We start from the raw sequence: 25,908 nt of genomic DNA on the forward strand, positions 1-25,908 counted from the left end.
TATAGCAGCAACAAAACATACAACTTTCCTCTAGTTCTTTAATGCTCCCCTCCCCGCACTATCATGACCCCAATTCTACCTTACAAATCTGGCCAGACTAGCGCATGTACAAGGGTACAGATAAGAGGTGGAAACACAGGGAATCCAGGACAGATAAACTCCTCAGGACCAATGAGAGTAGCGATACCTAGGGTAAGGGGAAGGTCGGGGGGAGTAAGCGGGAACCGATCACAATGCTTGACATATAACCCCCTCCCAGGGGGACAGACAACAGAAAAGTGGGTGCAGGGAGACAATGGAGACAATGGTTGGTGTAAGACATGAAAAAAAAAATTATAAATTATCAAGGGTTTGTGAGGGAGGGAGTTGGGGGAGGGAGGGAAAAAAGAGGAGATGATACTAAGGGCTCAAGTAGAAAGAATGTTATGAAAATGATGATGGCAACATATATACAAATGAGCTTGACACAATGGATACATGTATGGATTGTGATCAGAGTTGTAAGAGGCCCCAATAAAATGATAAAGAACAAAAAAGGTAGAGTCAGTGGAAAAAGAGGCTCATGTTCCAGGAGTTGGACTGACTCGGTGGCTGTAGTGGTGGGCTCTGCATATAACCTCAGGCATGGCCGCGACCGAGAGGACGGCGTGGGCCAGGGCAGGGCTTCATTCTGCTGTTCCTGGGTTAGTAGGAACGGAAGCCCGCTCATCAATACCGAACAACAACAGACAGGACCGAGCACAGAAAACGCTGAGACAGATAAAAACAAGAACATCTGTCATAGGTACTATAGGTCAGAATATACAAACCAAACCCTATTTGAAGAAAAGCCGATAGAGACCACAATGTTCACAGAAAATGGGAGTAGAAAGATAACCATTATTTTTATGGATCTCTGGGAAGCCCCTCATACATTACAAGCTCCTCTTGCATTTCTTGGATCATATGTCTTTGGTTCCAAGTAGGAAACTCTGCGTATTTGCGGGGGAAAGGTAGACAATTAGGGGCCATACCTGCACACATTGGTTGTTACTATCTGCAATCAATATCTTTCCACTTGCAGAGGCAGCTACCCCCTGAAGATTTGTAAACTCGCCTTTATTTCTTCCTTTGGTACCTAAACAAAAAAAAGAAAGAAGAAAAAGGCACAGAGATTGAATACTAGAGAATTACATTTCTTAGTCTCCGTAAGTTGATTAGTCAGGCTCCCATAGGTAACCAGATAATATATTATGTTTTAAAAGTATATTTAGGGGGGAAAAAGGGTGGGGGAGACTCTCTGTACCCTCCATTATAAACTAATTCACATGCAACTAAACTTTTCTTCCAGATTAATAAAGCCTTTGCAGAATCAATTTTTAGGCAATCATCATTTATCAGTTTATAGCTGTGTTTTAACAGGATTTCTACAAGGACATAATAATGCAAACTAAGAGTCCAACAGAGGAGACACAATGGAAGCAAGGCCTTATTTCCACCCTCTTCCTCAGCTCCTCTTAGCAAAACCTGGACACTTGGCATTCAGTGCATTTAATAGACCGTAAGGCCAAAAAAGATGTGAAAATAGCAAACAGATTTCCTTGTACTCAGCTCAAAAGAAATGAACTTATTTCAGTAGAATTATTAAGGAGACATGGTGGCGTTGTGGCTAAGCACTAGACTGCTAACTGCAAGGTCAGCAGTTCAAACCTACTGGCAGCTCCACAAGAGAAAGATGAGGTTGCTGTCAGAAAGATTTAGTCTCAGAAATCCCACATAGGGTTTTGATATGTTGGAATCGACTCGGTGTGTTTGAACTGCCAAGTCTGTGGCTTGCAGTCCAACGCTTACTCGGCAGTGCCGTCAGGGCTCCAATTAGAGAGAGAGATGCCAAAACAAGGAAGGCCCTTGCTGCCACAAGCGGAGAGCAGGCGAAGCTGGAGCCTCCGGCAGCTGGATGAAGCGAGGGCAGGTTCTCCCTCAGGCGTCCAGAGAGAGGATAGCCCTGCTGACACGATTTGGGATCTCCTGCCTCCAGAACTCTACGAAGAAATGAAGCCACTCCATGGTGATCATTTTTGGGGTGACAGTCTCAAGGGACTCCATCTCTCTCAGCTACTCTAAGACAAACGAAACAGTTCAGATATGGATCTTTTGGGTCTGAGTAACAGATAGTTACCAAACAGGGTAAAACTCAAGGTCCAGGAAAAGAAATTAATCTTCTCAAATGCTCAGTTTATAAATATGTTTTTCAAGGTGATGGGGGCTGGGCCAGGACCTGGATCTAAGAATAAAAAGTTAATTGATGAAACACATTGATAAAAAAAAAAAGAAAGAAACACATTGATACACATAAGCCGAGAAGTTAGCGAGATGAGGAAAAGGGGGCCAAGTCAAGCCACATACTCAAAAAGCGCTAGACTCATACAGTTGAGATGGGAACAAACATCAGATAAGTGAATTTGCAAAGCAAAATCAGGATGTTCTAGATCCTTGGTTATGCAAAATCAGAAGGGCAAGCATAACATACACCCAAGCAAGAGCTGGGCACTCATGTGCTGTCCTGCGAGCCTAGGCAAAGCGCTCTGATGGTGGGACAGCAAAGCGTCAGGCTGCTGATCTGCAGGAGAAAGAGCTCCCCTACAAGTGACTGTGCTTGTTCCTGTGCTTGTTCCATTTCATCTCATAGCAGCCAGTAATCTTCATGGGACGGAGTCATGGTGGTCCCGTCAGAGAAGCACTGGACTGCGAATCACAAGACTGGCTGTTTAAACCCACTAGCCACTTCCTGGGAGAAAGTTGAGGCTGTCTGCTCTCGTAAAGATTTATAGCCCATTTGCTGCGCACGTACGAATGTGCTTGGCACAGTGGATGAATGTATGGATTGTGATAAGAGATGTAAGAGACCCGAATAAAAGTAATTAAAAAAAAAGATTTATAGCCTCAGAATCTCTGTATCACGGTGATGCTCTACATTGGAATCAACTTTACGGGAGTTCTTCCCAGAAAGTGTGGGGGGTAGTTCTACTCTGTCATCTGGGATCACTATGCGATGCCAGTGACTTAATGGCGACGAACACCACCACCTGGTGTGGGTAGGAGCTAAAACCACCGCTGTCCTCCTTCATTTAACCTTTCACCTGGCTTGCCAAGGACCAAGCTCACCCTACTGAGAAAGAGTTCTACTGGCAGTAGCAGCTGATGTTTTCTCAAAGACAGGAGGGAAACAGTTCTCTAGTGAAGACTTAGGGAGATCCCTTGGTCAAAGAGATGCATCTTCCTTCTGGAAATAAGAGGTAAGATTGAAGGAGGGAAAATATAAGAGGAGAAATGAATGTAATGTTACAAACACTAACAAGTGATGATCATAAAGTCCTTTCTTGGCAGAAGTAAACACACATGTTGGAGTGTCCGCAGAAATGGGGGAAATGTCATTGTAGAGTATAATTTTAAAACTTGACGAGGTATTTAGGCAGACTCATAACACAGCTATTCAGAACGAGGACGATTCTAAGCCAGGTGGAAATAAGCACGAGATGCTTGGCACCTGCCAATACTGGGCCATAGGGGCAGGGGCACTATGCTACATAAAACATATGCCTGGGAGGAAGTTCAACAGCCTCTCCTAAGCTCCAGGGTGACCTGTGGGCCCAGCTCTTCTTCTGGGTCTCCAGTCAGCTGTACGAGCCCTGGTGGTGTGGTGGATTACATGTTGAACTGCAAAACATGAGTTCAGCGGTTCAAAACCCCTAGCCACTCCATGGAAGAAAGATGAGGCTTTCTACTCAAGTAAAGAGTTACAGTCTTGGAAGCCAACCGGGGCGTTCTGCCTTGTCCGATAGTGTCAGTATGAGTCAGAATGGGCTCGATGGCAGTGCGTTTTTTGGGAGGGAGTCAGTTATTGCCTGCCTCTCTTTCCCCAAACATATATGAAATCCTAAGATGGAGAAGCGTCTGTCAGTCGAAGATTACTAATATATTTTAATTTTCAAAGAGCTAGATGGAACAGCCACTGCCATTTTAATTTTAGGATATATGTTTCTAAAATATTTTTTCTTTAAAGTCACATGGCTAAGTCTCCATGTAGTAGGAGTTAGTATTATTGGCAATGCCCACTGATTCCCTCAAGCATCTTTTGGCTGAACAGGGATTACTGATCCATCCTCATTTTAAAGAACAAAGCTAAACAATCACACAAAGCGCTGAAAGCACAGGCGGATCACAGTGTGACTGCAAAAGGAAGGTCACCTCACAGCCCAAGACTCTCGAAGACAAACGAGGCTGCTTCTGTGGCCAAACTTAAGAACCTTGCTTGTGAATAATGATGCCACCTGCTGGCCATATTGTCATTATGCAGAAATGCCTGTAGTTCCCGTGTTTGTAAAGTGGCCTGGAACCAAAGCAAAACAATATCTTTGAAGGTAGGAATAACCTGTTATCCTGCTTGACTGCGTAAGATTTTTCACAGAGGAGTCCCTCTGCATTGTAACTCTAAATAGATAAGGAAAACATAGAGTTTCTTTAATGACAAGGAGAGAAAATACAATATATATTTTATATTTATGATATATACTTGAAATTTAATGGAATACAATACTATGTACATAGAAAGTACTTATAAAACATTTCCTGTCTACTTTGATGTAAAAAATTTCATTTGCTAGTTAAATCTTGGCTAATGAAATGAGTTGTATTTTAAAAGTAATTATAAACCAGGTGGCAGCAATCCCATAATTTAAGCTTGTTTTCCACAGATGGTAAACTAGCCTGTGAAGCACAAAATAAATTTTAAACCAACAGCTTCTCATCTGTCTTCCTCCTGGTCTTTTTCATCCATGAGACCCCTAGATAGCCCCCAAAGAAGCAAAGTAAGCCCCTAGCATGAACAAGGGGTCAGTACATTCAGATCGCCTCCTATCCCCACTCCAATTAATGGTGATGGTGGTTGTTAGGGGCCGTTCATCAGTTCTGACCCCGTGCACAATGGGAAAATCCCCGCCCGGCCCTGCGCCACCCTCACCATGGTTCTGACGTTTGAGCTCAGTGTTGTAGCTGCGCTCAATCCATTGTCTAGGATCTTAATCTTTTCCCAATTAGTAGGAACCAGAAACACCCAACCCAACCCACTGCTATCTTGTTGATTCCAACTCATAGCAATCCTATGTGGAGTTTCTGTACATCTCTGCTGAGAAGCAGCTGGTGGGTATGAACTGCCAACCTGAGGTTAGCAGTCCAACGTTTATCCAACAGCACCACCAAAAAACTCACTGCCACTGCGTCAAATGCGATTCATCGTGACCTTGCAGGACAGGGTTGAACTACCTCTGGGAGTTTCTGAGGCTGTAACTCTTTATGGGAATAAAGCGCCTCATCTTTCTCTCACTTAGCAGCTGGTGATTTTGAACTGCTGACTTTGTGGTTAATAGCCCAACGTGTAATCACTATATGACCAGGGCTCCCCTTTCAGCATTACCAGGACTCCTAAATTAATAGGAAAGTATGAATTTAAAAATGAATGCTAAAAAAAACCTAGATATTTTGGGTGGGATAATGCAATGAGAGGAACTAGAGCCAAGCACAGGATCTAAACAGGACTTCCAAACACGTGTATGTGTAATAAACGTTTGCTGAATGAGTGAGTGCATGAGTAAGTTAGAAATGGCTGAGTAAATTAAGCCCCACATTACCTCATGGGAAAGAGAAGCATTCAAGTATCTACAGCACCTTCACGTGTACTCTCCATGTGCGCCCTATCACAAGCACCACGGGCATCAGCAGGGCAAATACTGCCATTCCCATTTATATCTAAGGGAATTCAATCTAGGCAGCTGACACGGGTAATGAGACAGCACAAAGAACTCAACCTGGTTCTGCTGACCTTTTACAGACGGTTATGCATTAGGCTGCTAACCACGAGGTCAGCAGTTTGAGAACCACTGGCTGCTCTGCGGGAGAGAGATGCTTTCTACTCCCCCTAACGATCCACAGTCGCAGAACCCACGGGGGCAGCTCTGCTCTGTCTTACAGGGTCCCTCTGGGAGTCAGAATTGACCCGATGGCAATGAGTCTGGCTATTTATTTATTTTAACATGCGCATCGTTTATTTTTCTAATTGGCCTTTCAAAAGATTGTTTCAGAAGTGAGCCTTCTGGCTCATCTGTATCACACTTTCTCCTTAAAATCCTTTAGAAAACTCTTATCTTGTGGTACTTTAGCTGTGTAGCCTATATCTCTCATTAGATTATATAAACTCCCCGAGGGCAAGGGCTGTGCCCTGCTGCACCCCATAACACAGCATGTGCTTAGTGCTCTGTAAATATTAGTTGTAGGTCTTCCACTAGAAATGCAAGATACGTTTCCACAGATGGGTTTCTTGAGGGGTGGGAGCAGAGTTCTTATCAAGACCTGAAGCCAATTAGGCATGACCTTGGAGGATTTTGGAAAGGGAAGGTGGCAGTTTGCAGATGTGAAGTAGGGAGAAAAATCAGTTATCACTGGATTCTGACTCATAGTGACCCCATGTGTGTCGGGGTGAAACTGTGTTCCTTAAGGTTTTCCATGGCTGATTTTGGGGAAGTTGATCACCAGGCCTTTCTCCAGGGGCACCTACAGGTGGACTTGTACCTCCTACCTTTTAATTAGCATCAACCTTTGGCACCACCCAGGACTCAGTGAGGCATGGGAAGAGGCATACAATAACAACGTTGCCTCCTGTGAAGCCTGGTAAATATATATATACATAAGGTGATCAGATTTATAGCGGGACACCATTGACCGGGGTGGGGATGGGGGTTTTTGATTAAAAATTTGGTCTATATGGACCAAAGAGACCGTTACCTAGCTTGTCGTGGATTCTTTCCAAATATCGGGACTTTTTTAAAACACCAAAAATCGGGACGGTCCCGCCAAAAATGGGATGTCTGGTTACCTTATATATACATCCACTTTATAGTACAAGAAAACACACCACACTAGAGGGCAAATTAATGCTTCATTCAACACTTCCCATGTGCTCAGTAAGATAGGATGCTTGAATTACATCATTTGAAACAATTTAACTGTAATTCTTTCACTTCCACCCCCATTTTCTAGCTTCCGAATGCTTCGTTCAATTGCTGTCGTAGCTGGTAAAAGCAGCTCATGGCTTCTCGTCAGCACATCACAGGGAGGGGGAGATAATCCCTGTTTTAAGCCATTCCCATCAGTTGAAGCTCTAAAGTACTTCCCTACTCTGGATTGTTTTCCAATATAGTGAAAGGTGGTTTCAAAAAGTTCTTGGACAAACGGAATGAAAAGATCAGGGGATTTTTCTGAAGAATTTTTTGGAGCTCCTCTAGTAGGAATCCTGGTGGTTTTGAGTATTAGAGTCACACAGTCACTCAGCCACTGTAAAAAAAAAAGGCAAAAACAAAACCCCAACTCATTAGTGAGTCAATTCCAACTCATAGTGACCCTATACATCAGGAGAGAACTGTCCCTGCAGGTTTCTGACATTGTAACTCTTTATGGGACTAGAAAGCCTCATCTTGCCCCCAAGGAGCAGCTGGTGGTTTTGAACTGATGACCTCGCGGTGAGCAGCCCAGGGAGTAACTAGCTTTGCCAACAGAGGTCTTTCTTCATGCTCAGCAGGCATATATTAAGTGTTCAGGCACAGGAAGGATCCCATATGTCAACTGTGGGCAACCGCAGTAGTCAGAGTGCACTTGGGCTGAAGAGGAGCACTGTGTGACTGGGAAGGGTCCCGGCTTCCTGGGCCAGCGTTCCGTGCTCTGAGCATCTCTCCAGCCACAAGATAGCTCTATGCTGAGCTAGGATGTCAAGTTCTGGAAAGTGTGAATGGGGATCTTGGTAGAGGAGCTGGTTTGCAGCCCTTCTCGATTTCTGTAGGGTAGGGAGTACAAATGCTCCACTGCCCCCATTGTGACTGCTTTCAGCCTACCAGTATGAACCCTCTGAATAATTAGGAAGGGAGGAAGTAGCTGTTACGTGCGGTCAAATAATTTTTGCTGCACGAAGACTACAAAAACAGGGCTTTCTTGGCTGAAATCTTTACGAAGCACATTGCCAGGTCTTTCTTACGGGAAGTTGCTGGGTAGGTTTGGACCACTGACCTTTTGCCAAACACTTAAATGTTTGAGCTACTAGGGCTCTTTACATCACATGGTATACTCTAGGAAGTACGCATATTGTAGTGGCCTGGGTGGTGCAAACTGCTTGCAATTGGCTGTTCACCTAAAGGTTGGAGGTTGGAACCCACCCAGTGGTGCCACAAAATAAAGGCTTGGCTCACTGCTTCCATAACAATTCCAGCCAAGAAAACCCTATAGAGTAGCTCCACTCTTAAATACACTGGGTTGTCATGAGTCAGGGCAGCTAACAAGTCTATCGCATTGTAGGTATACAAGGGGCTGAAAGTACAGTCAGTCTTCTGAGGTTTTCCAACAGAGGCATTGGTGGTTCAGTGGTAGAATGCTCTCCCCTTCCACGGGGAGGTTCAATTCCTGGCCAAGCCATTTCCTGCGGCGCTACCACCGTCTGTCACCAGAGACATGCATACTGCTATACAGGGAACGGACTTCAGAAGATCGTCCAGACTAAGACCAACTAGGAAGACAGGCTTGACAATTCACTTCTGAAAATCAGCCAATGAAAGCCTTGGGGATCACTAGTCTCCCCCTCCACCAATCGGGGGACGGCACAGAACTAGTGGTTTCCACCTGCTATGCGTGTGGTTACCTGAGTGGAGGCTGACTGGACAGCAGCGAACAGACAGGTTTTCAGAAGCGTACAGAGGTGAGATGCACAGTATTTGGCTCAGAGAATGCCTAGCCCCTTCTCGTGCTTCCTTCTTCCATCCCCTGACTGTAATGCTGATCTCTGACACCACATCCAGGCCGCTGCCTTAAAGGAACTTCTTGGGGCTTTTCACTTCCAAACAGATCTCTCTAGCCTCAACTCTCTGCTGAGCCACAAAACTCTGTCTCCCATTTCCTACTGCACGCCTGCACACAGATGATCGTAACGGAAACATACTCCTTCTTCCTCTTACACTCCTATCTTGGTTGTGTCAACCCCCACCCCGCCTCCCCAGTTTGAAGTTGATTTTGATGATGATGATAGCAACAGAAAGAAATCCATTGAGCTGATTCCTACTCATGCACAGCTGAGTACCCCATAGGTGCTCTTGGCTAATCCTTAAAGATGGAGATTGCCTGGCCTCTCTTCCATGGTGCCATGGGAGGGTTCCAGCCTTTGAGTAGAGCACAGACTGCCTGTACCATCCAGGGACCTAATGACAATCATTGTTGGGCACACGGTGACATCTTTGCTCTTCTGCATTTCAAGGAGTTCTTGCACAGATTTGCTCAATGCAGCGAGTTTGAGTTCTTGACTGCTGCTTCCATGGGTGTTGACTGTGGGCCCAAAGCAGTGTCACCCATTTTGCCTCTCTGAAACTTACTGAGCAATACTCAGCACCACTGCCCCGTGCTGCCCTTTCTTTCGCCCTACCTACAGGAGCCCAAGGCACGGCAAGGCTAAGTAACTTATCTAGTTCGCGCAGCTAGCAAATGGCAGTGTTGAGGCTGAACCTCAGGCATCATTCCTCTGGAGTCCACGACCTAACTATACTGCCCTGCATCCCTACAGCACCTCAAATGGAGGAACTGGAAGTGCTAATTGGTCATTGCTAAGCCCTGCCCTGCACACCTGCTCAGCATCTTATAAACTGCCCTTTCCTCTACTCCAGGGCACTGATGCACCCTGACACTCCTGAGCGCTCTTGAGGACGACTGCAACCTCTTCTGGATCTCCAGCTTACTGGGACACAAGGAGTGCCCCAGGGTCTCTGCAACGTGAGTGATGCTGCTGCCTGCCGTGCTCCCCACGCCCCAGTCTGGTGGGAGGTGTGCCGATCACTGCAGTTTAGGGCCTCTGCCCAGATACTCTGCTCCAGTCAGCGCCCTTCAGAATTGGGTAATTTTTATCTTTACCAGACACCTGAAGGAATCCCTCTGCAAGTGGAATAGAGACCACCTGTGAGAAGCACAGGTTGCCTGAATTAAGCGCCAGCTTCTCCCCCGACTTCATTTCATGCTCCAAGCTAATAGGATCGTTGGCATGTTTGTGAACAACTCAGTTTCTCCCACGATGCCTTTGCATCTGCCTTCCTTTCATCTAAGATGTGTCTCCCCCTTCCACCTGACAGGCTTTATCTCCTTCAAAGCCAGCTTAAGCTTAGATGTCATCCCTGCTGGGAACTTCCTGGGCTTCCCTCCATCTGGCAGCCTCCTCCCCCACCCTGCATCTATGTCCGGATTCACAGTGAAGGTACTACATCTGCCTGCTATCCAAATGTGACCCCCGGGAGGTCAGAGTGGGAATCTCATCCAAACCACTCCCCCACAGTGATGAAAGGAGCCCTCAGGGCACAACTGGTTAACCCAAAGGTTGGTACTTGGAACCGGCAGCACCAGGGCCTGGCCACTTGCTTTGGTAAAGATTACAGCCAAGAGCACCCTGTGGGACAGCTCTACTCTGTCACATGGGATCACTCAGAGTCTAAGTCACTCAACCTAACAACAAGAACCATGAGTGACAGATGAGGAACAAAGGCCTGGCTATCTACTCAGGAAAGCTGCTAATGAAAAAAACCTCAGGGATCAAAGTGTCTGGCTCACACTGATCAAGGAGCCAATGGAGGGCTCACCCCTGTGTTTCATTTCAGTGAGCCTGCGGTCGCCATGAGTAGGGACCCAATTGGATGGCAGCTAACAACAAGCAAAGCACCTGGTGCATAGTAAGTGCTCAAGAAAAGTCACATACACCGAACTTGGGGGCTGGATAATTGGTGAGGAAGGTAAAGATCTGGGTCAAAATGAGCACTAGAGATCTTCTACAGGACCCTGAATATGTGGTGCACACATTTCAGGGTCACCTTGAGAGAGCACATGGACACAGGCTGCTGTACCCACCCTAATTCCTACACGCTGTATGGAAACCAGTTCTCTTTAAGCACAAAATCGGTACAGCATGAGCGACTGAGACGGCAGCAATGGAGATGGAGATAGCTGTGGGAATGCAAGAGCCAGCTGCCCTCTCCTGGGTGGAGCTGAATTTGAATGAGTTCCACATCACAAGCAGCAGGCTTCAACAGTGCACAAAGGGACTGTTGAAATGCGGAATGCTCTCGGTTCCTGCACATAATTGCCTGATGGTTCAAAGACGCTTGGAGTGCTAAGATGGAGGTACAAAATTAACGTTGGACTCTACTAAATGTTAATATAAACTCTACTTATTTGTAGCCAACTTTGCAGATGGAGAGACGACAGCTCTTGGCAGGCCAGCGCTGCTTTTGTCTGAGTTGTCTGATGTCGCCTAGCTGAGTCCTTCCTGATGCGTGTGAACACGTCGTCATCCTTGCAGCTCAACGCAGGCCTGGTCTGCATGGTCTGCTTCAAAACTGTAGCCCAACAGCAGTGACAGGCACATTTAGTACTCTTCTGGGTCAGGAGGGAGGCTCTACGTCATTATGACCCCAGTAATTTACAATCTTGTAGGGTCAGGGGGCCAGAACCAGCTCAGTCATGGCCAATGAAAGGAAACAGGCACTGACCAGTGTAAAACCTGGGTGATCTGGAATGCTCAGCAGATCAAGAACAATTGTAGATCTTAAGCTCTGGATGTGCCAGTGAACACTGCAGGCATCTAATTCATGAAGTTGAATTATTGCCAGGACTGGAGAGCGACATGTATCCAAAATGATGTGACTGGCTGCCATCCTCAAGCTGGCCACCTCTGATTTCAACGGATTCAAGATTTTGGTTGCTATGCAATGGGCACACTACTCTTGTCTAAAAGAGAAACTCAACTTTACTACCGTTCAACCGGTTCTGGTTAGCATTCTGGTTCACCCACATTTTAGGAATGTGAGTCCTTTCTGGTGTTGCTTCATTGGGTGACAGAGGACGATGTAAGATATGAAAATAATTATAACTTATCAAGGGCTCATGAGGGAGGGCGGGGGGAAAATGAGGAGCTGATACCAAGGATTCAAGTAGAAAGGAAATGTTTTGAAAATGATGATGGTAACACATGTACAAATGTGCTTGACACAATGGATGGATGTATGGATTGTGATGAGATGTAAGAGCCCCCAATAAAAGTATTTAATAGAAAAAAGAAGAATTAGGACAAAGGTGCACATGACCCAAACCATGGTTATTTTCAAAATAACATGAAAAAGGGACTATGAATAGGGAAGACTCAAGAGGAATTGATACATTTGAATTATGGTGTTGGAGAAGAATATTGAATCTACCATGGAGTACAGATCTGTCTTAGAAGACGGGCAGCCAGAATGCTCCTTCGACGTGAGGAAGGTGAGACTTCATCTCATGTTCTTTGGACTCATTATCAGGAGAGACCTGTCCCTGGCACTGGACATCATTCTTGCCCAAGTAGCTCTCACTACATCAAGTCAATGCTGACTCATAGCCCCCTTGGATTTCCAAGACTCTTGTTTACAGCAGTAGAAAGCCATCTTTCTCCTGAGGAGCTGTTTGTGATTTTGAACTGCCAACTGTGTGGATCGGAGTCCAGTGCTGAAGAGTCTTGGTGAGATGGGTTGACACAGTGGCTGTAAACAATGGGCTCAAACATTACAACAATGGTAAGGATGGCATCGGACTGTTTGCTGTGAGTTGGAACCAACTCAATGGCATGTACCATCACCACCATCAACCCAGTCTTTACAAAGGTAAGTGCCAGGACCATAAAAATCATTCTCTTCCATTTCTCTCCCACAGAAACTTGAAACGGCAGCTGCCAAATCGGTCCCGAACCATAGTGACCCAATGCACGACAGAATGAAAAGCTGCCTGGCCCTGCACCACCCTCACAACTGTGATGTTTTGAGCCCATTGTTCCAGCCACTGTGTCGATCCATCTCTTGGAGGGTTCTCCTCTTGTTTTTGTAGGAATCTGAAGAACTCGGTAACATTTTATTCCCTTCATTTTACGGAGGAGGAAACAGGGCTCAGAAAGGGCTTAGCCATTTGCCCAGCTGGAAGAAGCTGGACATAGACCCAGATCTCCCCACTTGCTGATCTGAGCCTTTCTTCCCTCTGCAGCCTACCCATGGAGGCAGTGGCGGGGCGGGGGGGAGGGGGGGTTTCAAATGAAAGACTGTGCTGGCACTGTAGGCAGACAACCAACGAGAGAAAGGGGAGTTGGGGAAGTCAAGCAGCATTAGTAACATGACAGTTAACAAGAGACCTCCTTCACTAGATAAACCTACATGCCGGGCATTGAGCTTGGTATTTAAAATATTCTTATATTTTATGGGCCCTGAAACTGAAGTCCAGGGAGCCTAAGAAACCTGCCCAAGGCTCAAGTAAGTGACAGAACCCCGATTCTGTGCTGGACCCCAGTCCCTCTACGCTGCTTAAAGGGGGGTGGGAGTGATTCCGCCTCTCAGCACCCACATCTGTGTGCATATGGCCAGTGGCGAATAGTGACCTCCACACTCTGAGGTAACAAGGTAACAAGTTCCATAGTTTCCCAAGAGGTTCCCTAGAAAAAGAATTCCGAGCCTGGAAAAGCCTGTGACCTCGCCCTTTTGCCTTGCACACTTACAGGTACTGCAGCAGATTCTCGGCTCGGAAAAGGTGCAGAGAGAGAGCAGTTTCTATCATTTCACCTGCCCTTAATCTATTTCAACCACAGAACTGGTCCACGTGGGCCAGTCAATGTTCTGTGCGCCACCTTGATGAGAAATCAGTGTGAGGCTGAAGGAGGAAGAGAAACGGGCTGCAAGATTTGGAAAGGGTAATGGAAGCACACATTTCGACTTCTTTTCCATAAGAATTGTCCTCTCTTGGCTACTTTGCTTAGTCTGAGAAAATAAAAGTTTTCCTTCTGAAACCAGTGGCAATAAAACCGACATGGAGCTTCCCAAGCCCTCTTGGTACACCCTGCGCGATTTTGCTTCTGTCCCAACCACATTCCATTCTCCAAGTTATGACTTCCCCCCAGGCTTCCCTCTTGGGGACTGCTCCACAGCTGGGCTGACACACAGCTGGAGCGCTGGGGGAGACTACAACTTGCAAAGCACCACTGCGAAGCAAGAGCCATCAGGCAGAGCCTGGCACAGCAAGTTATCTGATGTAACACTCTTTCTTCTCTCTGCCTTACTCTGGAAACATTCCTGTGTGTGTGTGCAGCAGTTGGCAACAAGTCCCTTAGAATCTCCAGATTAACGGTGTTGTATTTTTCTGTTTTTAATTTTTATGTGACATAGGTAATTTTCATAAAAAAAGGAATGTAACGCAAAATCTGTGGAGTATTTAAAAACACACACCCCAACTCATTGCCTTTGAGTGGATGTGGACTCACAACGACCCTGGAGGGCAGGGTAGAACTGCCCCTGGGGGTTTCCAAAACTGTGTAAGTTTTCACAGGAGCAAAATCTCATCAAACACAGCTCCAAACACTTTCAAATAGAAGTTTTGCAGTAAATAAACCCTGTCTCCAGCCAAACCCAGTTCCGTCCAGTGGTTTCAACTCATAGTGACACCATAAGGCAGCATTGCCCCGGAGAGGACACGTTTCTAAAAGCTGTGATCTCTAAGGATGCTGGTGGGGGGAAAGACAACAGAAAAGTGGGTAAAGGGAGCTGTTGGACAGGGCAAGATATGACTAAGTAATTTATAAATTATCAAGGGTTCATGAGGGAGGGGGTAGAAGGGAGAAAGGTAAAAAAATGAGGAGCTGATGCCAGGGGCTTAGGTGAAGAGCAAATGTTTTGAGAATGATGAGGGCAACGAATGTACAAATGTGCTTTACACAGTTGATGTATGTATGGATTGTGATTAAGAGTTGTATAAGCCCCTGATAAAACAATTAATAAAAAAAAAGGATGCTGGGTGGAACTCCAACAGCTGGCCCTGGAGTTAGCGGCCAGGGACTTTAACCAGGACTCCTCCCACACCGCCCCCTCCCCGAAACCCACTTGCCTTCCAATGGATGCGGATTCCTATCGACCCCCGAAGACAGGGTCAAACTGGCCCCGTGGGTTTCGGAGCCTGGCAGGGGTGCTCAAACTTTTTAAACAGGGGGCCGGTTCACCGTCCCTCAGACCCGTTGGAGGGCCGGACTATAGTTTAGAAAAAAAACTATGAGCAAATTCCTATGCAACACTGCACATACCTTATTTTGAAGTAAAAACACAAACGGGGCAAAAACACCCGGCAGTCTGCATAAATGTCCTCGGCGGGCCGCATGTGGCCCGCGGGCCGTAGTTTGAGGCCCTCTGCGTGTAAACCAGGACAGGAGCGGAGCTTTGCCCCGTTCTGCCTTACGTTCTGCCGCTGACCTCACAGAAGCCCGTGACCCCCGCAGCAGGCCGCGACCTCTGACCCCCAGCGGCGGCGAGGCTCGCGCGTGCGCAGTGCGGCCGGCTGGCTCCTTACCCACTCGGAAGATGAGGTCGTCCTCGATGGGGTTCTCTTTTCGCTTGCCGGTGCTGTACATGCTGGCCGGCCTCTTCACCGCCTTCTGCTTGACGTGGCCGCTCCCCGGGGACTTGACGCGGCGCTTCACGCCCTCGGTGGTGGGGGACACGTCGGCCGAGCGGATCACCTTCAGCTTGAAGGGGCTGCCGCGGATGTGCTGGTCGTGGAGCCGCAGCGAGAGGGTGAAGTCCCCTTCCTTCTGCACCGTGTACAGGAACTCGTAGGTGCCGTTCTTGTTGTCGAGGATCTCGCCGTCCGCCACGCTGCCGTCGGGCGTGCTCAGCTCGGCCGTGAGGTACGCGTTCCCGGTCTTGCACAGCTCCCCGTCCTTGTCCTTGGTCGTGATGGTGACGGACATGGGCTGCCCGATGATGGTCTGCCGCAGCCCCTCGCCCGTGGCCACCGTCTCCGAGGCGACGGCGTTGGTGGTGAGGATGGTGCCGAGGTTGTGGATGGACTTCTTGAGCCCTTCGGTCTCCACCAGGAAGTCGAGCTGGTCGTTTTCCCGCGGCTGCAGCGGGAAGTCCTGCTCCGCGAGCTCGCTGAGCTTCTCGCTCATCTGCTTGCGCACCAGCAGCACCTCCGTCTCGGTGCCATGGTTGAGCGCCTGCGCGGTGAAGCTGCTGCAGCTCTTGATGCTCTCCTGGCCCTGGAGCAGGGTGTCCAGCTGCGACTGAAGGACCTGCCGGAAAAACCGGATGGCGAGTGAGGGCGGCCGGGTGTGGTGGCCAGGCTCCTGGGGCGCGATCAGCCTATTAGAACCTCAGCAGAGAAGGTTCTAGAACTGCCCTCCGGGGTGGGGCTGAGCCACTGGTATTGACTTTCACCCAGTGAACCCAGCTCTACTGCAAAACCTTACAATGCCGTCCCGTGTTTTCCTTGTCCCGCCCACCGCACCCGGGCTCTCCTACTCACATACTTCTTGGGTCACGTGTTTTGGATAAGGGCAAGTGGAAACATCACTGCCAAGAGTGTGGGAAACCCATGGATAAGCTTGACATCTGAAACAGTCGTTCACCAGGATCTTTATGCTCAGACCTCCTCTAAAGCCTACCAGCTAAGGAACAGAAACCCACCGATCCAAACTCCCCACTTCTGACCCCCAGAAACTTCCCGTGCCCCTGGTTTGGGGATTACATGGGCAGAGTTAAACAAAACTGCAGTCAGGGTGCCCTTTGAAGCTGACTAACTGGTTGGTGTGGGTGTGAGAGAGCAATTAAGACGTGATTAGACATTATAATTAAGGGAGGAAAAACAACCCAGTTTAACCCTAAATCCCGAGAGCATTACTCTATATTCAACCTCATCTATTATCAAAGCCCACAATCACTCGTTATACATTGGTTCTTAAGGTCACAGCAGCACAAAGCTTGGCTGAGTGCAGGAAAGAACAGAAAAGGAAAAGAAGAAGGAAAGCCACAATTAGTCATACAACTGTGACTGAGAAACCTGAGAAACATACACCTGAGAAACCATCTGAGTCCCCTTTTCTTAAAAACCAAAAACACCGCAACGCCATCAAGTTGAGGCTGGCACACAGCCACTTTATAGGACAGAGTAAAACTGCCCCTGTGGGTTTCTGAGTTTCTAAGTCTTTATAAGAATAGGAACACTCTTCTCTCACCCACTGAGTGGATGGTGGTTTTGAACTGCTGACTTTGTAGGTAGCAACCCACTATGTTATCACTATGGCAACAAGGCTCCTTAGAACCCAGTAAACCAGGCCCTTGAAGGACCATGGATATCCCCTATCTCTTACAGAAAACCTTGAACGACCGGAGCCTTACTTTGTGTTTGAGGCCGTAGTTGACCTCCAGTTCCATCAGCAGCACACTCTTGCGCACGTTTAAGGTCTTCTGCAGCTCGTCAAAAGTGGAATGAATGTCATCCACAATGCTGGCCTTTTGGTCGGTTAGCTGATGAATGATTTCCGAGATGAACTGAAGAGCTGAATCAATTTCTGGGAGTCTAGGGGAGAGCGGCTACAGGTCATTATTTATTTATTTAAAGATCATTTTATTGGGGGCTCTTACAGCTCTTATAACATTCCATACATCAATTGTATCAAGCATATCTGTACATATGTTGCCATCATCATTTCCTAAACATTTACTTTCTCTTTGAGCTCTTGGTATCAGTTCCTCTTTTTTCCCTCCCTCCCTCCCTCCCTCATGACCCCTTGATAAATTATAAATTATTATTATTTCATATCTTCCACCAGCTGCTGTCTCCCTTCACCCGCGTTTCAGTTGACCGTCCCTAGGGTGGGAGTGGGGGAACAGAGTGGTGTTATGGGTTGATCACTGCAACCGGTTCCCCCTTCCTCTCCTACTCTCCCCACCTTCCCCAAACCCTCCTGGTATCCGCTACTCCCATTTCTGTTACTGAGAGGTTCCTTTGACCTGGATTCCGTGTGTCCTGAGCTCTTCTCTGTACCAGTATACATGCTCCGGTCTAGCCAGAACTGAAAGGCAGGACTGGGATCATGATAGTGGGGGATGAGGAAGCCTCAAAGAGCCAGACGAATATTGTGTGTTTCATTGATGCTGTACTGTGCCCTGGTTGACTCATCCCTTCCTTGTGACTCTTCTGTGAAGGTATATCCTATTGTCTACAGATGGGTTTTGGGTCTTTGTTCTGACCCCCCTCGTTCTCAACAATATGTTGGGTTTTTTTTTCATTTGGCATCTTCTGATGCCTGATAGCTGATCCCATCAACACCTCATGATGGCACAGGCTGGTGTGCTTCTTCCATGTGGGCTTATTGCTTCTCTGCTAGATGGCTGCTTGTTTAACTTAAAGCCTTTGAGACCCCAGATGCTATATCTTTTGATAGCTGGGCCCCATCAGCGTTCTTCACCACATTTGCTTATGTACCCATATCGTGTTGGGAGGGTGAGCATCACAGAATACTAGGTTGTTAGAACAAGGTGTTCTTGCATTGAGGGGTGGCTTGAGCAGAGGCCCCAAATCCATCCACTCCCTCAATGTCTTGCCATATAAATATATAGACATAGGCTAATACCTCTATTTTTATGAATTATATATTTACATAAGTACACACCTATGTTTATATCTCTATCCATAGCTTTGCTTCCTAGATTGTTCCTGTTTCCTTTGACCTTCCTCCTGCCCCACCATCACACTCTCCCTTCTTTGGCCTCTTAGTAATTCTCTCAGCTAGATTGCTGTTGCTCCCAAACCCCCAGGATTCCTATGTCATCTCCTTGTTGATTTTAATTCCCTAGTTGTTCCCCTGTCTATGGCATTGTTTGCTCACTGCTTTAAAGGTCATTATTTAACATCCACTCTGATATATTCAAAGATCTGTCTAAACAGGAAGCTTTGTTTAACATATATATACATCTTTGTTATTTCATCATCAAAAATTACTCAAGAACAGAATGAACGAGACATAATGATTGCCTTTGAAAGGAGAAACTGAGAGCCCACATCTATTCCTGTCGACCTTAAATTTATTTTCAAAAACTTGGTACAAAGCCATGGCTTTTCATCAGTGCCCTCAAAATTGGCACGCTGCTGTTTTGGATCATCAGCTGAGGGGGCTTCCTGTGTTCTGTAGGATGTGTAACTGCATCCTAGTCTCGACCACATATCAGTGGCATGAGTGCTCACGAGTTTGAGCACATACCCCACAGTGGTGACAAACAAAACTGTCTCCAGACATGGCCAAATCTCCCAAGGTTGAAAGCAATTGTTCTAATGATATAGCTGTAAGTTTTCCCCCAGCCACATGAAAAAAAAACGATATCCAAACCGAGAGCCTCCTGGGAACCTCTTTCAAGTTTCAAAGGTTTTGACAACCCTTCTCTCACCAGGACTACCAGTGATGCTATTCAGTACCCTATTTCCTCTTTGATCTTTCTCAAGCACACCACAGTGAAGCTGTTCCCTTATTTCCATGTTAAAGAAAGAGCTTGGAAGCAGGAAGCCAGGGATGGTGGTGGGGTGGGATGTGTGGATGTGTGTGTGTGTGAGTATGTGAGAATGGAGCGCTCATTGGCTCACGGGGAACCAGTTACAGCCCAAGCAGTGTGCCTGTCAGTGTATCAGAATAGCAGCTAAGGAAGGCTCCGCAGAGATCCTGGCTTGGGCAGGAATTTCAGTGAGTTCTTGAGAGTATTTTCCTCAAGTGATGTACATGCCCCCCTCTCATAACATGAGGTGGGGCACCCTTCATCACTCACTAGTTTATGATTACCCATGACCAAAGCAGAACTGGGTGAATAGCACAGAGACCGGTCCCTTGAAAGGTAACGGGAACCTACTAACCCACTGGGGCAACAGGAGGCTAAGCCTCCAGTTCCAGGGCCAGGTGGGAGCCCTAGGGTGGCCAGCCCACCTCTTGTTGACGGCGTCCAGCTGGACCTGCAGCGAGGCTTTGTGCTGCTCCACCACATCCTTGAGTGGGACTGTGGGGTGTTCGGCGTGCTCTCCCTCGGTGCACTCACGACACATTGCGGTCTCGCAAGACTGGCAGTAAAATTCCATCACCTACGAGAAACGAGAAAGCACACAGGTTCGGGGCCGTTGACTGAGAGCTTGCTATGACCTAGGCATTTTACTCGCATCACCTCATTCATGCTCACGGCCCCGTAGGCTGTTGGCATTCCCATATCCGGTTCCACAGGAGTGAATGACGCATACAGTGTGAAGAGAAAACAAAAGCGAAACAAACTCACTGCCATGGAATCCGTTCTGACTCATGGCGACCCTACAGGACAGGGGAGAACCGTCCCTTTGATTTATACACCATCGCAACCACGGTTGAGGTATCCAGGGACTTAAATTACGTTCCTTTTCCATGTGCTTTGAGGTTTGGGAACCAAAAGATGCCCAAAGGGGCAAGATCGGAGCTGTAAGCTAGATGGGATAAGATTTCCTAATAACATTCTCATAGGATAGCCTTTGCCACCCTCGAAGAATGAGCAGGTTCAGCATCGTGATGGGAAAAAAATTCCTCAGTCCAACTCTCCTGGCCTTTTCCCTCACCAGTGCAACTTTCAATTTTCTGAACACCCCACAGCACACCCCATGACTGCCCCGTGCACTTCCAGAAAGTCTACCAAGATGACGCCCGTGGGGTCCCTTAACATAGTGATCACCTTCGGAGCTGAACCCCCTGCCTTGAATTGAACTGGCCCTGCAGATCCCTTCAGAAGCCACAAGTGTATTTCCAAGAGAACTTGAATGCAGGCACCCACTGATCACAGAGATGTATTTAAAAATGTTTTCTTTGAAATAAGCTCATATATGTATGAAACGGACCCCTCGTGGCAATACTTTTTGACTCTCCCTCACCTATCTGATAATGGTTTCATATGCTGAATCCTGTAATCCAACAATAACAAAATGTCCAACAACCCTATTTTAAATAGGCAAAGGACTTGGAGACAGTTCTCCAAAGGAGATATGCAAATGACCAGTAATCACAGGAAATAAACCATGGATTAGCAATGCATGAGTTTTCCCTCAAAGTCCTACCATTGAGTCAATTCCAACTCATAACAACCCTGTAAGACGGGGTAGAACTGCATCTTTGGGTGTCCGAGAATTAAAATCTTTATGGCAATGTATAGCCTCATCTTTCTCTCTGGGAGTAGCTTCTGAGTTCAAACCAGTGTGAAACCACAACAAGATACCACTTCACACTCACTACCCAACAAACCCCCGGCCATCCAGTGAATGCTGACTCATGGTAGTTGTATGTAGGGTTTCTCTGAGGCTTTACATGTTTACAGGAACAGATAGCCTCTTTCCGAAAGGCCAGTGGGTTGAATCTCCAACCTTGGAGTTAGCAGCCAGCCCAACCAGTGTTCAGATGGTTATAATTAAAAATAAAAAACGAAAATAACAACTACGAGCACCATCACAAACAGACCCGAAGTTGGTGAAGGCTAGTGAGGAAGGTGAAATACGTCTCGGGGAAGATGTGGACACACTGGAGGAGCTGCAAATGGTAGGGCTCTGTGGAACACAGGTGGCCCCTCAAAGAGTTCAACAGAATCATCACGTTGGTAGGTGCCATTGCTTCTGCTCGGGCTCATAGAGGCTCTGGGACAACAGATCAAACCACCGACCATCCACTTCACCACGGGTGATGTCCTCCTCTAGTGGCCGGACCCTCCTGATCACATGCCCAAGGTCTGTGAGATGAAGTCTCACCATCCCTGCTTTGAAGGGGCGGTGTTTGTTCTTCTGGCAGTCTCTGGCAATGGCTATGAGTCTTCCCCATAACCACAACTCAAATGCCTGTTTTCCCCTGGTCTTCCTTACCCACGGTCCGGTTTGTGCGTGCATTTGAGGCAACTGAAGACCTCACGACGGCTATCTTTGTTCTTTAGTGCTTGAAAGATACAGCTTTCCACTTCTAGGAATATTCTCGAGACAACAGAAAGCATGTCCACGCAGAAACGTGTACACGAGCCCTCACTGTAGTCTGATGTGTATTCGCCCCAAAGTGGAACTATCCCAAATGTCTGCCAGCAAGTGAATAGATCCGCAGACTAGGCTTGTCCACACACCAAAATGTTATTCAATCCAATCCTTGGATGAACTTTGAAAACATTACACTGATTGAAAGAAGCCAGAGACACAAGACTCAGACCGCGTAGTCCCGTTTATAGTCAATGTCCAGAACAGGTCAATCCAGAGAGAGAAAGCAGATTAGTGGGTGTCAGATGCTAGAGTGGTTGGAATGAATGAATTTGGGGCGGGGGTGGTGGTGGAATGAATGAATTTGGGGCGGGGGTGGTGGTGGAAGTGTGATACAAACCTTCCGGAAGTAGGTCGTGGTGAGGGTTGCACACCATCGTGGCAGTGCTGACAGCAGTGCACCTGGGTCACTCTCCATGGGTTAATGATCCTAAGTGTGTCTTGGGAAGCAAAGGCCTTGCAGTCATTAAAAAGTGTCAAAAAAAACTGAGTCATCCTCGAATGCTTGTGCTTGGTTGCTGACAGCCTTGGGTCCAGGGAGAGCTAATTGTGTGAGCTGTAGGGCTCAGCCGACTCATCCGTCTTGAGTCAAATGATGCCGGTGCTCCCTGGGGAGGGTGGGCCAGAGGCCAAGAGATGCTGACTGGTGTTGACAGGTAGGCACCATTTATGTTCATCATAAGAGGCAAGACCTTATGCGTTACTATGGGCTGAGGATGGTCAGTCCACCCTGAGGCTTTTGCAAAGGCACTGACGATTATGACGGGGAAGGTGGCACCTCTCTGGGACAGCACATGCTTCATGGGAGCCTTTCTTTTGTCCCAGGTGCCTAAGCAAGCACGAACAGGGTGGGAGGTCATTTGCGTTCCTTGGACTACAGAGCTCATGCGCTGCTATCTGCTCTCAGGGCAAAGAACCTCTCAGTTCACTGACCAGGATTCCCATTTCTCTTGAGCTTTTGGAACACGCAGCCCTGGCAGTTTAATTACAAGACAGACGATGTCACAGCCCTTCAAAGCAGATGACAGGGTTTCATCCACATGTGCTACTCGGCACCAGGCAGTCAGCAACACAGCCTCCTGTTTTATGGCTAATTAGCTGGTTTTATTAACCTTCAGACGCTTGGATTGTTTTTAAAGATGTACCCATAGCAATTAACTGCAGCTATTTATCTCTGCTACTGCATGCATTTGGCTTGAATATGCAATGAGAATTTGTGTTTCAAAGCCTTAGCAGCTAACTCCTACAATCTATGAGGAAACAATAAAATGATACAAGTCCCACACTGCTAATTTTCCACAGCTTCTCACTGGCTTATAAATTTATGATTCCAACAGCTCATGATGATCTAACATAAGAATGAAAGTGCTAAAAACATACTCTGAAATGTTCCATCTCCCTCAAATCGGTCCAAACTCTGTAGATAGATTTAAAACTGTACTGTGATTTGATGAGATGTGTTTGGTAGAAGGATGGGGGTGGGGAGAGGTAATTTTTTTCTTTTAACTGAAGGATCCTTTGGCTTTACTAGAACAGTGTGTGTTTTAAAATCAAGAAAAGCATGTGTTAGGATTATATCCTCTCACCGTATTTATTCAATCTGTATGCTGAACAAATAATCAAGAGAAGCTGGATTATGTGAAAAAGTCGTCAAGTTTAGAAGAAGACTTATTAACTCCATCTGTAATATGAAGGTGATACAAGTGCTGGCTGAAAGTGAGGAGGACTAGAAGCACTTGCTGATCAAGGTCAAGGATTGCAGCCCTCAGTATGTGTTATAACTCAATGTAAAAGAAGCCCCAAGGTAGAAAGGGGGAGCCAATTACAAGGATCTACATATAACCTCCTCCCTGGGGCTGGAAAACAGAAAAGTGGGTAAAGGGAGACATGTCGGACAGTGTAAGATATGACAAAATAATAATTTATAAATTATCAAGGGTTCATGAGGGAGGGGGAAAATGAGGAGCTGATGCCAAGAGTTTAAGTGGAGAGCAAATGTTTTGAGAATGATGAGGGCAACGAATGTACAAATATGCTTCACACAATTGACGTATGTATGGATTGTGATAAGAGTTGTATGAGCCCCCAGTAAAATGATTTTAAAAAAGAAGAAACCCCAAATCCTCATAACTGGACAATAAATAAAATCAAGATAAATGGAGAAAAGATTGGAGCTGTCAAACATTTTGTCTTTCTTGGATCCACAATCAATGCTCACGGAAGTCAAGAGATCATACAACACTTTGCATTGGGTCAATCGGCTGCACAAGACCTCTTCATAATACCATCAGGTCAGTCCCAACTCAGTGATCCTGTGTGCAACACAACAAGGCACCGCCCAGTCCAACACCAGCTTCCCGGCTGGTTGTATATTTGGGCCCATTGCTGCAGCCACTGTGTCAAGATTCTCATTGAGAATCCCCTCTTTCTTGCTAGCCCTCTATTTCCAGACTTATGAAGTCCTTTTCCAGGGACTGGACTCTCCTGATAATATGTTCACATTTTCAGCAATACACCTTCTCACTTATCCACTATTTCATTGTCAGACATCTCATGTTTATAATAGTAAAAAATCAGCCATCTGACTAGTTTGCTCCTTAATGCCATGTATATCTGGTAGTAACACACACCAAGGTGCCAGATGAGTGTGACAGTAAGGCAGAAAAACCATTTCTGAACACACAACAACCAAAGATTAGTTCAAAATCAAACGCGTAATGAATCCAAGATGTCCTGGCAGAACTTGCCCGTGCTGCGAACCTCAGGTGAACAGCAGTCTAGAGTAGAAGAAGCATAAGCAGCCCTGCTCAGGGCATCGTTCTCGGCCGCATGAGTTGCCTTCAGTTAGCATCAACTCAAGGGCCACTAGTAACATGCATCCAGGACTTTCTTAAAAACAGCAATCTGTCGTCAATTCTGATACACAGGAGCTGCCATCGGCTTTCCCCCGTGGAGCAGCTGGTGGGCCCGAGCAGCCAGCTTAGCCTCCGTAAGACCAGGGCTCTGGCTGGGCACTTACTGTGCGCCTTCCAGGAATGCTGCATTCTGTTCTCCTATTGTCACCTTATTTTGACAGGTGAAGAAATGAGAGTTTTTATAAAACCTGTCCCAGCTAACATACTGAGTTGAAGAGCAGGAATCTGACCCAGGAGTCCGACTCCTGAGCTAGCTCCCCCTCAGTCACTTCACTTGGCTACCTCTTCAGGTTGCACTCAGTTAAGGCCTGCTCCCCAAAAGAGCCAGGTTAAGGGCCTAAATCCTGACAGCTAGGAATGGGGCCTGTTTGGAAATAGGGGCCTGAAATTAACATGTGGTCCTACTGGAGTAAGATGTTTATAACCAAATCTGAGTGGAATCATATAAAAGCAGACGGACAGAGGAAACGCGGGCATGGCTGAGTGAATTCTACTGCAAATTGAGGAACATCGGGTTAGCAGAGGCTGAGAGAGACGGGGCGGCGGGGTGGTGGTGGTGGTGGTGTGTGTGTGATAGAGATAGCGAGCGAGCAGGGGTGAGGAACCTTTTGTGTCTGCTGAGGGTGATTTAGATATTTATAATAACATTCACAGCTACTAGGTTTGGTCAAACATGTCATTAACTCGCCCCTCATGTGATAACTGGAACTGCTTCTCTTTGGTGAGCTCTGTGACGTTAGTTGGTGCTAGTGATTTTGTGGTCCTTACATAGCATGAGGGCTGGACGGTTCCCTGCCCTGCCCTAGAGTCTTTGGAGAGAGCCTGGCCCTGCTGTAGACTGCTAGCCTCTAGACCTCTGAGACAACACATCTCTGGGGCTAAAAGCCATCCATTCTGTGTACTTGCTAAGGCAGCCCTAGGAAACTAGCAAAAGCAAAGCCCATGGTCCTCAAGTTAGAATTCTAACTCCCAGCAACCCTAGAGGACGGGGGAGGAATTGCCACAAGTTAGAATTCTAACTCCCAGCAACCCTAGAGGACGGGGG

At 47.0% G+C, this 25,908-nt stretch overlaps 1 protein-coding gene and 1 long non-coding RNA gene across 8 annotated transcripts in view; one reads left to right on the top strand and one right to left on the bottom strand.

Annotated features, from left to right (window-relative positions):
- TRIM2 (tripartite motif containing 2) overlaps positions 1 to 25,908 on the bottom strand; it is a 158,014-nt gene that overhangs the window by 24,068 nt on the left and 108,038 nt on the right. For all 7 annotated transcript variants that reach the window (XM_045295812.1, XM_045295811.1, XM_045295809.1 and 4 more), the window contains exons 4-7: positions 19,856 to 20,007; positions 17,280 to 17,460; positions 15,451 to 16,174; positions 1,014 to 1,117 (exon numbers count right to left, since the gene is read on the bottom strand). In XM_045295812.1, coding sequence (XP_045151747.1) covers positions 1,014 to 1,117; positions 15,451 to 16,174; positions 17,280 to 17,460; positions 19,856 to 20,007 — 1,161 coding nt within the window. The remainder of the gene's footprint in view (positions 1 to 1,013; positions 1,118 to 15,450; positions 16,175 to 17,279; positions 17,461 to 19,855; positions 20,008 to 25,908) is intronic.
- Positions 12,892 to 13,903, top strand: LOC123522353. Its single transcript, XR_006680619.1, has 2 exons — positions 12,892 to 12,973; positions 13,618 to 13,903. It is a non-coding gene; the product is annotated as an uncharacterized LOC123522353 (long non-coding RNA).

This window comes from Echinops telfairi, unplaced genomic scaffold (genome assembly GCF_000313985.2).
Source record: "Echinops telfairi isolate 266 unplaced genomic scaffold, ASM31398v2 ScPeMD7_5868;HRSCAF=6743_1, whole genome shotgun sequence".
Taxonomy (NCBI): Eukaryota; Metazoa; Chordata; class Mammalia; order Afrosoricida; family Tenrecidae; genus Echinops; species Echinops telfairi.